This window comes from Solanum dulcamara, chromosome 4 (genome assembly GCF_947179165.1).
Source record: "Solanum dulcamara chromosome 4, daSolDulc1.2, whole genome shotgun sequence".
Lineage (NCBI taxonomy): Eukaryota > Viridiplantae > Streptophyta > Magnoliopsida > Solanales > Solanaceae > Solanum > Solanum dulcamara.
This window is the reverse complement of record NC_077240.1, coordinates 26449199-26464956: the sequence shown is the minus strand read 5'-3', so window position 1 is coordinate 26464956 and position 15758 is coordinate 26449199. Positions and strand designations below refer to the sequence as shown.

General features: G+C 31.8%; 1 protein-coding gene and 2 non-coding genes across 4 annotated transcripts; all 3 read left to right on the top strand.

The window, feature by feature from the left end:
- Nucleotides 1-2746: 2746 nt before the first annotated feature.
- On the top strand, nt 2747-15514 carry LOC129887141 (uncharacterized). 2 transcript variants are annotated; one of them, XM_055962104.1, is made up of 11 exons: nt 2747-3048; nt 3632-3679; nt 3898-4074; nt 4444-4510; nt 5871-5935; nt 12080-12158; nt 12705-12823; nt 12903-12982; nt 14239-14308; nt 14683-14760; nt 14879-15514. In XM_055962104.1, the coding sequence occupies exons 1-11, from the start codon at nt 2806-2808 to the stop codon at nt 14942-14944; spliced, it is 1092 nt and encodes a 363-aa protein (XP_055818079.1). In that variant the 5' UTR covers nt 2747-2805; the 3' UTR covers nt 14945-15514. The 2 variants fall into 2 exon arrangements, with proteins under 2 accessions (XP_055818079.1, XP_055818080.1); XM_055962105.1 differs by lacking the exon at nt 3632-3679.
- Nucleotides 5177-5237, top strand: LOC129888159 (small nucleolar RNA snoR101). Its single transcript, XR_008766584.1, has one exon. It is a non-coding gene; the product is annotated as a small nucleolar RNA snoR101 (small nucleolar RNA).
- On the top strand, nt 5462-5523 carry LOC129888162 (small nucleolar RNA snoR101). Its single transcript, XR_008766585.1, has one exon. It is a non-coding gene; the product is annotated as a small nucleolar RNA snoR101 (small nucleolar RNA).
- Nucleotides 15515-15758: the final 244 nt, after the last annotated feature.

The following is a 15758-nucleotide window of genomic DNA, read 5'->3' as shown; positions in this document are numbered from 1 at the left end:
TGTTAATATTCGAGTAATTCTCAGTTCTGTACATTCTTAAACTTCAACAATCAACTGGATGATCCTTATTTATTTCAATCAGATAGAAAGATGAATATGCATATTGTTGGATCCAAATGCCAGTTTGCAGATTCTGTAAAATTTGAAAGAGTAGTTTCGGGTTCAAATGTATGGTGTTTGGCTTTCACTTTTTGCAGAATTAAACTCCGAAAAGCACTTTTTTTCACTCCAAAGTCAAAAAAAAAAGTTCAATTTGTATTCATAATCAAATACAACTTTAATTTTCAAATATATTTTCACTTTGAAAACAAAAATAACATTTTTCTATTTTTCACAGTGAAACATAGCCAAACGTCAACACAGAGTTCGATAGGTGTTTTAAAACCTATTGGAGTACTTTTTAATGTAGGAAAAGTATAATTCACAATGTCTACAATTTTGAATGGAAAATGACTATTTTGGTCCTTGAGTTAGGACATTATTTCAATTTGGGTCTGTGTGTATTTCAGCTATGTATATTTAATTTTTAATTAATTTAAATGTGTCGTTTTGGTCCTTAAGTCTCATTTATTTTCGTTAAGATTTTGACATGCGAATTTGAATACACATCTGAATATTAAAATGTGCATTAAGATTTGAATGTCTGAATCTGAATACACATATGAATATTAAAATATTGCATTAAGATCTAAATACTGAATAGCTAAGATTGTTTGTTTTCTCAACATCTGAATGTATAAAATTTGTCTTTGATTGAAAAATAATAAATATAAAATTTAAAGAAAAAACTCAATTGATCTAACATTATAACAATAAAATATGGTGGTTGTAATGACCAATGATGGTGATTGTGTGTATCTATTTTGAATGATATTGATTCATGATAATAGTTATGAATAATATCTTAGGGTATAGTGATTGATAATAGTGATTAATTGTGGTTATTGGTGGTGAGAGATGATAATTATTAGTGAAATAATAGTAATAACTAATGGCGATGGTCAATGATGATGGCGGTTAGCTACATATAATGTTGAGTAATGATGGTAATTATCGATAATGATTAATGGATGTAATAATGACTGGTGGTGATGATTGCGAATGATGGTTAGTGTTGATGACGATAAATTTTGGTGATTGACAATAGTGGTGGTTGTGGTTGGGTTGAGGATGATAAGTGGTGGTGATTGATGGTGGTGATAGTTGTGGTTGAAATGGTGATTTTGGGTGGTCGGTGAAAGTACATGGAGTAACAGTAAACTGTCATCTTTGTAGAAATTCTTAAAATAGACATTTTAATAGTATTAAGATTTTGTTATAGATTTTAATCATTTGAACCTATTCGGACCCATTAAGTGATTCTAAAATAAGAAAAACAAACATACTTAGGGTCTGATTAGAAAGTCACCTGGTAATTGGAATTGGTGTAATTATTAGGGTGGTAATTACGAGACTAGTAATTACACAACCTAGTAATTACAATGACTTGTTTGTTTGTCAATATATAATTACAGTGTAATTACAAGTATATTGTTTGGTTGCACAAGTGTAATTACAAGGTTATATTAAATTTTAAAAATAAAAGTTAATTATTTAAACTTAAAATTCATATTAGACAAATAAGAGCTTTTAATAAATGATATTAAATTAAGTATTTACGATATATTGTCTTTTGAAAATATATTAATTAATAAACATATGTTCTTACTAATATTATAAAAAATAATTGATTTATATTTGTTAAATTAGTATATTTTTATTAAATTAGTCATAAAAACTAAAAATACAAGATTTGTTTGAGCATAATGAAATGTATGTTTGACAAAAATAATAATGTTATAAATATAAGTCATAAAATTATTAATTTGACAAAAAAATAATCTATCAAATCTAATTAAAAGATAAATGAATTGCAATGTGAAATATCAAGTCAATACTACTAAAATAAATGAAACTGAAAATATAACATAAGTTTGAAATTCAAAATATTTTTTTAACATAATCCTACTCTTATGTCAAATTTCAACATAACATAGCTAAATATGATTTAAGAGAAAAGAAAAACGTAAGTCTATAATTTTATTCAACAATAACTTCTATTTTAATTTAAAAATTAGAACATTAACAAAATTATGCCACTGAAAAAAATAAACATAGAATTAAAAAATTGGTAATACGAAAAATTGCATTGAATCACATGAAGTAAATGTTGAGAATGAGAATGAAATGAAATATAAATAATAAAAAATGATTGGGTATGGACGAGCCTCGACTGAGATAAAAAATATATTTTAACATTTTTTAGAATAATAAAAATAATAAGAATTTAAAATTGAAATAAAAATAAATTAAAACCAAAAAAATAAAAATAGAAATAAAAGGAAAAAAATTAAAAGTAATCAGCTTATAATTACACAAATACACAACCTCCCATTGAGAATTGGAGAGTGTAATTACCCCTATCAATTACACCCAATTACCTATTGACCATGTAAATATGGCCAACCAAACATGCCAGATAATATAATTACACCCAATTATATCAAATTCAATTATCAGAGTACCTTTCCAAACAGGCCCTTAATGATTATAAGATTCATATCTTGAAAACAACCTAACTTTAATGACTAAGATTCAAATAATTAAGACTAATTAAATATACTAAATAACATAGGGATCAAAATTGGAATAACGTCATAACTCAGGGAATAAAATAGTAGTAATTTTCCCAACAATAAAAAAGAAAAATCAATTTACATACATAAATAGCAGCCATTCGGCTAAAACCCTAAACCCTGTGCAGAAATGGGGAAGAAGAAGAAGAGAGCCGAATGGGAAGCAGAATCCGAACCCCTGAATACAGAGAGCATTAAAGAGAAAACTATTGTTCATCTTGCTAACGGGGATTCGCAGAAGCAGAAGAAGACGAAGAAGAAGAAATCCAAAGAGGTGAAGGAAGAAAGTGTGTTAAAGGAAAAACCCACAGTTTCCATAGCACTCCCTGGATCTATCATTGACAATACTCAGTCACTCGAACTCGCAACACGGGTAACTTCCAGAATCATCGTTATCCATTACACTCCATATAGCTTGTATCTAGTACAATTTGTCCCAACACATTTACTATTACGGGGATTTATCTTAATTTGTTAGCTATTCCACTTCATTTAGACCCGTTTCATTTCTCTTTGTTGCGTATGCCAAAATGATCACGTCCCTACACATTGATTTTCAGCTCAGTTTACTAGTTCTAGTGCTGCATCCCACCTCCTTTATATGGGGTTGAGACTGGCCAATGCCAAGTTACACAGATGCTATTAGAAGGAATAGTGTTTGAGAAGAAACAGCTAGTTAGAACTGATAAATGCATAGATTACTTTTTTTTTTAAATAACTAGTCGGTGCTAGTTTGCTAGTTTGCGCACACCTAGACTAATTCTATGGGAAAGAGATCACCTAGTGCTTTTATCTCTCTGTCGATTTGAGCATGAGACCTCGTAGCTCTCAACCTACTTTAGTGACCACTAGGCCATATCCGTGGGTCATAGATTAGGTGTTTATCATCCAGGTCATTTTTTATTGTCTTACTCATCTTCTTATTACATATTATCTTTATTTTATTATTTGGGCAGTTGGCTGGACAGATTGCTCGTGCTTCCACCATTTTTCGGATAGATGAGGTGCTCATATTTCCAAGTTATTTATTTGATCATGTGTTGATTTTGTTGGGTGAACCTTTGGTTTGAGATTGGTGTTGCTTTCAGTATGTGGACATCATATTATATGCCTGAACACATGCATACAATACAAACTCTCCAACAGCTTCAGTTGTCAAAAGAGATCAATAAATTGGGATTTTGCGTGATGAAATGAGTTAAAGGTTTTTTTTCTTGAACAGGTTGTTGTATTTGACAACATAGGTAGTTCAGTGGACAGTTCAGATCCGATGATGGAGGATGGGTCACATGATGATGAAAGTGGTGCTGCATTTCTTCTAAGGATCTTGAAGTATATGGAGACACCTCAATATCTTCGGAAGAGTCTTTTCCCCATGCACAACAACTTAAGATATGTGGTGAGGATAGCTGTTTGAAATTATGATGAAATGCCAGTTGTTAAGAGTTTGATTGACTTGGATATGAAAACTAATTCCATTTCTTTTCTGGTGTTTTGCTCACTTGTACATATTCTGGTACTTTTTAGTGCCGCATAACATATTTACCCTTCTCAAAAAAGGTTGCTATTGTGTAGTTGGATTTATTTAATTCAGTACAAGCCGGGTGCTCAATTATTAGCTCAGAGACTTGGTTATTTGATTTATTTTCGTACTGTAACCAACAATGGATGTGGTTAGCAATTTCGTTCAGCGAAGTTATCCGAACTTAACAGGCTTAAATTGAATCAATTTCATGATTTCTGATCTCAAATGTACTATTGTCTTCAGGGTTCATTGCCACCACTTGATGCCCCACATCATTTGCGGAAGCATGAATGGGCTCCCTATCGAGAAGGTAGCATCCTAAAGAATACCCCTATCGTTTGCATGCCAGGCGCACACTAGCTCACTCAGGGAAAAAAACTAAAAGGATCTTGCACTCAATCACTTGTAATTTGATTTGTTTTTTACTAAACTTTCCTGTAGTGAACTTGTTTCACTATTATGCTTATAATCTCAACCTCGATTTTCCTTGACCTGCTACTACTTCAAAATCTTCATTTCTAAAAGAGAGTTGCAAAATAAAGCTTATATGTCAATGTTTCTATCCTTATAAAAGCTCAGAATATCAGTATCTTGATTTCCATTTCCCAGCATCCTCCATGGTGGAGGTCTGGCACACATAATTTTTACCATTGAATCAGCAAGTGTCTGATGGTATATTTTTCATTTTTTTTAGCTGCTCTTTGCAAGAGTATGATCATACACGAAGATGAATATTCAAATGATCATACATGAAAGTGATGGCCTGTCCTTTGGGCTACATGTAAACAATGATGTTTGCATGTCTGTGTGCATGTACTTGTCTCTGTCTATTGCAATGGCATTTGATGGAGTTTTTGGTGGATTTGGATTCTTGCCACTTAAAAATCCTTCTATGGCATTGGTTTATACTTCAAAAATATCTATATTTATTATATACAATAAATGGTGTGATGGTGCAAAGTTTGTTGCATATGATGGCTTACACTTGATCTCTGAACTTCAGGTAGGTCCTGTTGAGAATTTACTTCACTGATGCTATAACTTTGCACCTATATATTGTATTAGTTAATGTATTTTGACCAAAAAATAGTTATCTGGTTTGGGATTGAGGTTATAATAGTATTTGGTTTTATAGTTACCTAAATATAAGATTTGAAATACAAAAATTCGTCTATCAAAATCTTACAAAACCAAACATGTTTCTGGTTTGTTTTCAAAAAGATAATTTATGGATTATGGTGCAAAGTTTGCTGCAAACGATGGCTTACACTTGATCGCTGAACTTCAGGTAAGTTCTGTTGAAAAATTCATGTTAGTGATGCTATAACTTTGCACCTATCTTTACTTGATCTAAAAAACTTTGCACCTATCTTTACCTGATCTAAAAAGACTTTGCATCTATCTGTTACATGGACACAAAATTCTAGATGGCTAATTAAATGTAATGGCCTGTTTGACAATACAAATCTCACATTACATGTTCAAGTGTGTCTGATTTTCACATTGTCAATTAAATTATCCTTCTTGTAACCTTTTTTCACAAAATTGCTCAAATGCTTATGTTATCTTGTTATATCCCTTTTGTTGATCATGTTGTGCGGTGATCTAAATATCAGTTTGATATTCTTGATGGGTAGGTGACGCCTTGAGACATCTTTTTCTGTTTCTAGGTGTCACACTAAAGGATCGGAATGTAACATCTGGGGGGACGCTTGTTGACGTTGGGCTTAGCAAGGTATTTTATTCTCATTTTTTCAACATGCTGTCTTACTTTGTATAACACTCATGTGGTTGCTACATTTTTCCTTGTAGTGTAGCTGTTGTTATCATGACTCAAGTAATTTCTTCTGTTGATAATTTCTTGATTCACATTGCATGTTAAGAAGCATATGTATGCAAATGAGATAAGAATATCTCTTTTGCAGACTTTACAACAGTAATTTCAATTGGAGCTACTCTCCTTTTTTTCTTTTCATATCCTCGAGATTGGCTGTAAGAAATAATCTGAATATTGTCGCACCCTATTTTCGAATTGGTCGAAATAGTTCACTACATAAAGCGTTTATGCCTTTGATGTTAAATTTTTTTTAGATTCGCCACCTAATTTTAAGGAAAATATTAGGAAAACCATTTTTAAAAATGTAGATGTAAACTCTGTTTTGATTTGCGAAACCAGTGAGATTCTAGGTAAGGTTTTTGGTTACTCGAGGGAAGGTGTCAAGCATTCCTCAGAGCCTATCCGAAGATAGTCCTTAAATTTAGTTTTAGAAAAATAATTAGGGATATTTTATTCATTTACTTTAGAAAATATTGATAGGAAAAGTTTTATTAATTTGCGAAAGAGGATGAAATACAAGGCATGTTATATATATGTTTACTATATCCACGAAAAATTAAATAGTAATATTTATTGTAACAAAATGAATAAAATTTTAAAAATAAATGTATTTGAAATATGTGAAAATTTATAGTAACTCTATATATGTAGAAGTTGAGTTTAAAAGGTATGAGAATTTGTTCCTTTATTATCTAGAATTAAGATGTAAAATAAATAAATAAATAAAAAACAATAGATGGGCATCAAATATAGCCATATATGTATTGTATAGTAAATATAATTTGAGCAAATAATTGATAAAATGGAGTTTTCATAAATAAAAAACAGTATATAAGTGTTAAAACATTATGTAAAGTTTATGGTCTCACATATATTTACTATAAAATAGAATATGCATATATATGTTGTTTGAAGCTTATAAGATCTTATTATTATATTTACGTGTAGGGACAAAATGATAATAGATATATATGTAGTGAAATAATGTGTGTATTAAAGTGTAAGAGTTTACAGAAAAATGAAAATAGCATTGGTAAAAGGGATAGTAGATATATAAAAATATGTTATGTGTAACAAAGTAATACATCAAGTATAGTAAAAATTAGTGTAAAAATAAAATAAAATAAAATAATACCTCGTATGTATGACATATATATGTATATACCTTGCATTTTGAACCTGTTATAAATATGAAATCTTGAAATAATATATTAGGGAAACTAGTAAGACATCTAAGGCTTTAAAATAGAAATAATAATAAATTATATTTTTTAAAATCTAAATGGCCAAAAATGTTAATAACAAATTATTTTATAAGGAAATTTATTAAAAGAATCTAAGATGGCCTAACTATTGAGATTCATTCTATAATTATGTTGTCTTGCAAAAATATGGTGTAAAGCCATATCTATTCTTGATAAAAGAAAAAAAAATCTATTTTTCTTAGCCTTTAAACTAGTTTCTAGCACATTAAAAAATAATTAACAAATGATATTGGCCCATATACAAAAAGGTCTCAAATAAAGAGGAGAGAGTAGTATTAATATTCACATATATGTAAACATATAAATAAATTAATGTATCAAGAGAAAGCATAATCAAAGGAGTAACGAGGAAGGCCAGGGAATGTTGACTCCTAATTTACAAGACTCCGAGCTTTGTGATGATTCTAATATCTCTTGGCCCAATATTTTGGGCCAAAAACGAGTTTAAAAGTGGAAACTCCAGCCCTCAGGTTGTACATGAAACATAAGAAAGAGATAAAGAATTAATAACTATTAAAAGTTAACTGTAATTTAAACATAAGATACTATCATTTATAGTGTGAAACATCACAACATAATATTTAAGATAAAGTTGGGCAAATGTCCATCAATTAGATAACAGCAAATTAAATAACAACAAAAGTAACTACCAGTGAGTATCCGAAGGGAAAGAAACAGAAATTTATGAATGCAACAAAGGCTGAGATTGTGCTCACTTAACACATTCACTCTCTCATAAAATTACTAAGCAAGGAATGCAAGGAGGAAGAGTCCCAAAATGGACTCAGAATGGAGAGGTTCATGCGGAAAAAAAACAAGATAAGAATTGAAATAAAAGCACAATCTTGAGTTTAAATGTACGCAAGATGCATCCTAACTATTCTTTCAACTCAGACTATATTTACAAGTATGGCATGATTAAACAAACTCCAAAGTAGCTCAATGATACGTAAGGCTAGCATTTAGATTCTAGATTCCGAAACATCATATCAAATAATATACTCATAAATGGGATAAGACCCTGCATAACCAAATGATCCCTATTAAAAATAAGTGGAGTATTCACTGAGTCATGAGTTAAAAATGACAGTTTATGGCGAGCTCATTGACAACATTCAGCAAAGGAGAAGGAAAACCAGTAGCTATAGTCGTATTCAAGTTATTACATATGCTCGCACCCGAAAATCAGAACTTATAGTGTAGCGACAACAAACAAGTAAACCCATGACTAAGATAATAACATGAGCATCACAAGAAGTTTAGAACTTAGTTTATTTTAACAGTGTAGAAATTCATGTCAAATCTTATTATTTAGCAAAACACACCAGGAGCAGAGAGGAGCTTAACACCATACCTTATCTTATTGCAATTTTAAACTTTAAAGATGAACAGGTGGAGATTGGACCAATTTAAAGGCAAATAGATGACACGCCTAGCTGAAGGCACACATAAATGATAGCAACGCATCATAGTAGGAGTAAAAAAAAACTTAGTGGGATTGGCTCTTTAGATAAATTCAAACGATAATAAAGCGGGTAAGCCTAGGAGAATATGGAATAGCATACACAGGACATACAAGGCAGTAAATGATCACATATAAGAGTGATGCAGGGAATCATCAATTATATATGTAAGAAAATGCATCAGTGACCGGAAAGAACATGATTTCCTTCAATTACATATAGAGAGTCAAAAGACTCTTGTCACTGAACAATACAACTTGATTAAAACTAGGATACAAAAACACAAACTATTTGAGACAAATTATCTAAGATTTAAATAAGATAGATTTTTAAAGTCTAAACCACTATACCAACAATTGCATTCGTGGTGAATATAGAACCTAAGTAATGAGAGGATGTTAACCCCCTTTAAGGGAAAACTAGCTAAAACATAACATGAGTTAACTGGACAGCTTCGAGTAATCGCAAGAAAAAAAAACGAGAACTGACTCATGGGATTCCGAATAAAGAAGGAACCAGCAAACCATTCAACATAAAACAACGAAAGCCAAGATCAGAGAGGACAAGTTGTATTCCGAATAGGTGAGATAACATTACATATAATTATACCAAATCATACCGATCAAATTTTTGAGACTCCTGAACCTACAGTGGCAAGATAAATGAAGGACCTAATGCTGAAAACAGAACATGGCGTAGACATGACAAATACAATTAGCTATTGAACCAAGCAAATTTTGAAATGAAGTACTTGACTACATTTCATGTAGCCAAAGGAACCAAACTAAAAAAATATATAGCATGCTCAAATTACAGGATTTAAATCAGTGAGAACTCACAGGAGATATCAAGTTATGAGGTTATCTTTAACAACTGAGAAAATAAGAATAACTTCAGGTTGAATCAAAGCAACACTATAGCTAGATTTTAAGCAAGACAAAGTAATTTTCTACCATTTGATTTAATAGATCCTAATATACGATGACTGATAAATAAAAAAAAATCAAATTGCTAAAATTAATTCCAGAAACTGAAGTAAAATAAAGCAAAGGTGATTACTCACTTATACTTTGAGAATGGAAACGACCATATTCATACATTCTTTCACAGAACCATAGTAGACGAAATAAAAGAGGACGAAAATAAGACGATAAAAGAATTTTTACCTTGTGTTGAGCAGCCAACTAGGGGTCTTTTTGCCAAGAATTTCACTTCGAACTCCTTTCCGAACTTGAATTCAAAGCAAAAAATAAAAGACAGTGATTTTTGATGTTTCAAATGGATTCTTAGATGTCAATTTTTTCTCTGGGATCTGTCTGTTCTGGTCCTTTTGAGGTGAAAACCTTGTTATTTATAGGCAAATCCGGACTTGAAAATTCAGATTTTAACAAAAAATCAAAGCCCTTTTTGAGGCAAAACAGGGAGGAGGTGGGGAAAAAATTGCACTAATCTCACCTTTGCTTGATTTGACCCGAAAGTTTGTGAAAATTTCAGTGGATTTTCTGAAAATTGAATAAAGAAGAAAGAGGTGGGGAAGGGGAGATCTTCATCTTTTCTGAGAAAAAGGGCGATGGGAGAGGAGAAGAGGAGGGAGCGTGGGGTCTGGGAGATGAAGAATGGAGTGTGTAGGTGTGCGAAAAAGAAAGAAAAAGAGGAGCGTAGTTGAGAAAAATAAATAAATAAATAGATTATAATATATATATATATATATATATATATATATATATATATACATATATAAAGGCAAAAATAAAAGTTAAAACGGCTAAATTATGAGGGTCATTAGATCAAATTGAAGGGATGATTAAACTGAAGAAACACACAGTTCATGTGCATTCTCCGTAGCATACAGGGATTGGTTAATTTTAGGGGACTTGGATTGCCAATTTTTTGCTCAAATTAGCCTATTTAAATTATAAACCACTTCTTTATTAAATAATCAAAATTAACTAAATATTTTGCAAGACTAACTTATTTGACCAAATCGGTCATTCTTAAAAAAAATAGAATTGGTTTGAATTAATAACTAGTTAATTAATTAATTAAGCTTCCTAATTTTGAATAATATACGAAAAATATTTATTTAACAATATAAAAAAGTATTTAATAAAAAAAATGATTTACCCTAAAGAATGATATTTACTTGGTATAAGTTTTCTCAAAATGATAAAACAGGTAGTAAATATTTACATATTTATTATTATTATTATTTTTTATATAAGAAATAATATTTATGAAATAGATTTGCCGAATGAAATGAGAAAGTTTATCAAAAAAAATAAAATATTTTCATATTTTCTGAATTATTATATGGAAGCTTTAATTAATTAAATATAGAGAGCCAAAATTGGGTGTTAACATATATGACAATGACTCTAATTAAAAAAAAAAGGAAGCAAAAATAATGAAAGTCAAATACTCTCTTCAAATTCTACTTTACATGCTATTTCTACGAGATGCTGGGAATCCCTTATACAACATAGTATGTGGATTTTTTCCCGAACGCGATTGGTTTGTCGGGAAATTTATAATGCTCCCTCTGTTATCATTGTGTAATGTAATATTGGTAAGATGGGCTTCGATATGAAGGAGAACAACTTGATCTGGAATGGAGTTTGAAGAACATGTAAAACGGTATTAAGATATGGATTTATGAGAAAGAAAACAGATAGAACCTGTGATGAAATTAGCTATTGTTATTCTTTTTTCCATTTGTTGATTTCATTTGCTTTCAAAAGGTAGAACTTCATCATTTTCCAAGCTCTTTTTCTTTTCAAAATATAAAGTTTGCTAGAAAAGTAGGATCATGAACCGCCAATGTGGTTTGGTCACCTGCTTAATGTGAAGCTAAGTGTAGATTTTTTATCACTCTTTAAGGAATGTGAAGCTCAGTATATATTCTTTATCACTCTTTGAGGAACACTTGACCAGATGTTCAATCATGAGGTTGGAATACTGTATGATCGAATTGGGCCCTCTGCATGCTGTGTTCATTGCTCTTTCCTTTGCCCTTTGTTTTACTAAGGCTGTTGCCGCCTCTTATTTGGCGTACTCGCTGACAAGATGGTGTCTTACTTGAAAACCAAATGTTCTATTTTTCATTAATAACACATTGGAATTTTATTTCCTCTTTGAGTAAACTACTAGTGCTGCATCCCAAAAGCATTTTGCTGATGTCGGTAGTCTTGATAAACAAGAATTGATCTTGTTTAAAAAACAAGATGAACAAGAAATTGAAATATTGCTGGTATATTTTATTGTAATTATAAATTTGTTTGTGTTGGCCAACAGTTAACATTGCTAGTACTGTGCAGCCTGTCACAGTTGATCAAGTGATTGACCCAGGAATAAGGGTGACAGTATCTATGGGAGCAGAGAGAAACTTGGATGCAGGTTTTTACCAGAATTATACTTGTACATCTGTATATCTTGCTTTCCCTTTTAGCAGTAGTTATGCTTTAATTAATTATTTTACCAACCTTCTCAAATTTTTTTTTATTTTACTTTAGTTTTCAATTTTAACCTTATTGTGACTACCTACTGCTAGGAGGTATTGATGAAGTCCTCTGATTGAATGAAATCTGTTTTTGCGTTGTTGGTATTTTTTTTGTGCAGACATGGTTTCTCCTCACTCTCTTTAATTTGGACATATTTTTTCCAACATGGATATGTGATGTTTGAAAGGGCACCTTCACAAACCTTCTGTTTGTAGACTTCAATATAGTTTGTAGTTAACCCCAACACAATGTGTTGTAATGTTCAAAATCCTTGAGTCATATTTATTGAACTCGCTTACATGATACTTTAGAACCAAGAATGCAATTAAAAATATTTCCAGAGAACCATCTCATACCCAAAATACTGCCACAGGAACTGTTTTTATTTACTTGACATGACTGTTAGCTGTTTAAGTTCACAATTCCACATTTCAATTCTCAGACATACCACATCAGGTTGTCTCTTCTTCAACACCTAAGGAGGATGCAGGGATGTATTGGGGTTATAAAGTGCGATATGCTCCAAATATCAGTTCTGTATTCAAGAATTGCCCATACAAGGTATTTGGATTTTGTGTTCAACCCCTTTTTGAGAAACAATGCTCAAATAGTTCATGCGTAACATCTCTTGTTTGATTAGGGAGGGTATGATCACTTGATTGGTACCTCCGAGCATGGTCTTGTAATGAAGTCCTCGGATTTGACTCTCCCATCCTTCAGGTATGCTTCAATAGTCGTTGGTGTATATTTTCTTCAATGGATAATCAAAATGTTCCTAGACCGAAGATGATTTTTGGAAAGCACTTCCATCTCACCTTTTATCGAACTAGTTAAGTGTACGTTCTTTGCACGCGTGTATTGCATTAATTAATAATAAATGTATATAAAAAGAACAAATTGTTGTGTGTATGTCATATTATTCAAGTATATAACTTTAAAAACAAGCGTAAATTTTTTAAGATAAAAAGTGTACTTAAAGAGGAACATGATAACTCACCATCATGGAGCAAAATTAAATGTAGCAACAAAATTTCGCCATTGATATCAAAAGTCAAAATTATGTTGATATTGATACATGAAAACACATTCTAAACAATAAGCTAAAGAAATAATACATTATATACGAGCATAATAATATAACACAACTACTTGTAACAAATTAACAATAACAGAAAGGATTAGGGTAAAGTAGAAGATGGCAACCTGAAGTTTCTATGGAAGAAAATTGAAAGTCATTTATCAAGAGGCTAATAATACGATAGTTGTACCACTAAATCATGAAATAATTTCTTTATAAACGTGTCTATATAATTCGGGAAAGAAAAAAAAATTTGAACTGCACAAAGAAAAGAATTTTTTCAAGTACACAAAGGATTGTTTTCTTCACAACTTAAAACCTGGTGAGCTCTGCAACCAGGACCCTTTTCTTCAATCCTGGCTGATTGTTCTTGTTGCTTGTTAGAGTGTCCAAGATCGTGTGAGGGTTACATGTTTTCTTCTTTCGCCTCATGAGCTAGCTTTTGGAGTTGAGATAGGTTCAGGGTCTATATTTTTAACATGATATTTGATCCCTGTTCTTAGTTGGTCCATATTCCAGATGTCCAGCCTTGGGCGGGCGGGTTTTTTGTTAAGAGTGTCTAATGTTGCTTGAGGGTATGGGTTGTTGTCGTCTCCTTGTATGCATTGGGCAATCTTCACCTCATGGGCTATAACTTTTAGGATTGAGTCAGGCACAATATTCATTTCTTTAACAGTTCATATATATCTGTGTTATGTGCAATTTCATTTCTTTAACATTCATATTGCTTTCTCGTTATATCAACACATTAAATAGAAATGCAGAATTGCCCCATGTTTTCTTACTTTCTTTCCTGAATTCTTTTCTGGCTTATCACTTAATGTTATCATTGGGCTTAAATTTTGTATTTCATCTACTAATGTAGTTGGATTTTGTCTTGGTTTATCTTAATCTTTAGGCACCTGCTAATTGCTTTTGGTGGACTTGCGGGGTTGGAAGAGTGTATAGAAGAAGATAATGACTTAAAGGTACTATATTTATGTATATTTCTTTAATGTGGACTCGCCAACTTTCCAAGTGTTTGAACCTGTATCATGAAACCAAGTATATAGGTGTTACGTTGTTTAGATTTTTCTAAATGATATCCTTTTAACTTCTTTGTGAAAATAGAAACATTTTTTCTGTGGTAAGTGGTAGTTTCTGTGACTATCTCATAAGTGAAGCTTCCTCTTATTTACTCTCGGATCAACTTGTAGCATGTATGTACAGTTAAGGGGCCATATTTAACCATTCTGATATTCCATGACATGAACTGCTAGAATTCTAGTTATAGAATTATAAGTGTCTAGTGGGGGTAGAAGTAGATGAGCTGCTGCTTCTGACTTGACCTTCTACTGATTAGGGGAAAAGTGCGAAGGAGGTATTTGATTTATATTTGAATACATGTCCACATCAAGGAAGCAGGACAATTCGAACAGAGGTACTTATTCCTCCTTTTTTTGTATGTGTATGTTGTCTGAAGTTTCTCCATCAGAGCAACTCTTTTGCCACCAGTGAGGTGTCGTCTAATTGTACTTGAAACCTTTTCCGCCAAACAGGAAGCCATCTTCATTTCTCTGCAATACTTACAAGAGCCAGTCAACGGTGTTCTGCAGATGATTTAGTACCTTGGAAGTTACCAACCACCTCAAGAACCCAGGATACTTGATAAGTCTTCTGTATGACGTCTTCTACGCTCAGATATTGAAGATATTTCAAAGCAAGGAAATCACGAGTTATTGCAGTTGGTGGTGGCTCCTCCTGGTTTGGGGGGGGGGGGGGGACTCGAGGTGATTGCACTATGAGTTGGTTTTGAATGCGTCAAGGCAAATTGACCAGACTGTAATGTACTCTTCTGCCGGTGCTGCTACAAGTATTCTGACAGTGGCAGCTGAATAAAAATTCTTCCTTCCCAAATTTCCAACCTTCTGCGAACATCAAGTTGAAGAGTCTTCAAGTTCTGTTACTTGTCCTGACCATATTTCACATTTAACTGATAGTTTCTTCTTCTGTTTCCCTTTTCTGTGCATTTTTGACATACAAGTAACAAGTGGTAGGTGGAACATGATTTGAAGTTTGTTAGGCTGGGTGTTAGATAACTCTTTTTATTTTGTACCTCTAGTATTATAAACTTCATGGTGGGTTCCATGCTATAGTTTCCTGTAAGTTATAAAATGATGCGAATTTTGATTCAACTGGAATTATCAAGTGTCATAAATAGGGGTGGGCTAAATTTGGGTGGGTCATACTGGATCTAGACAACAAAGTGATCAAGACTTAACTCAATTTGAATTTATTTGGGCAAAATGGGTTAGATAATGGGGCAAGATTCAATTCAACTAAATTTTTATTAAGTTTTAATTTTTTCATTTGTTCTTTTAAAATATTTTATTATCTAATAAATTTATTTTCTTTCTTTATTATGCCCAAATAACGTAA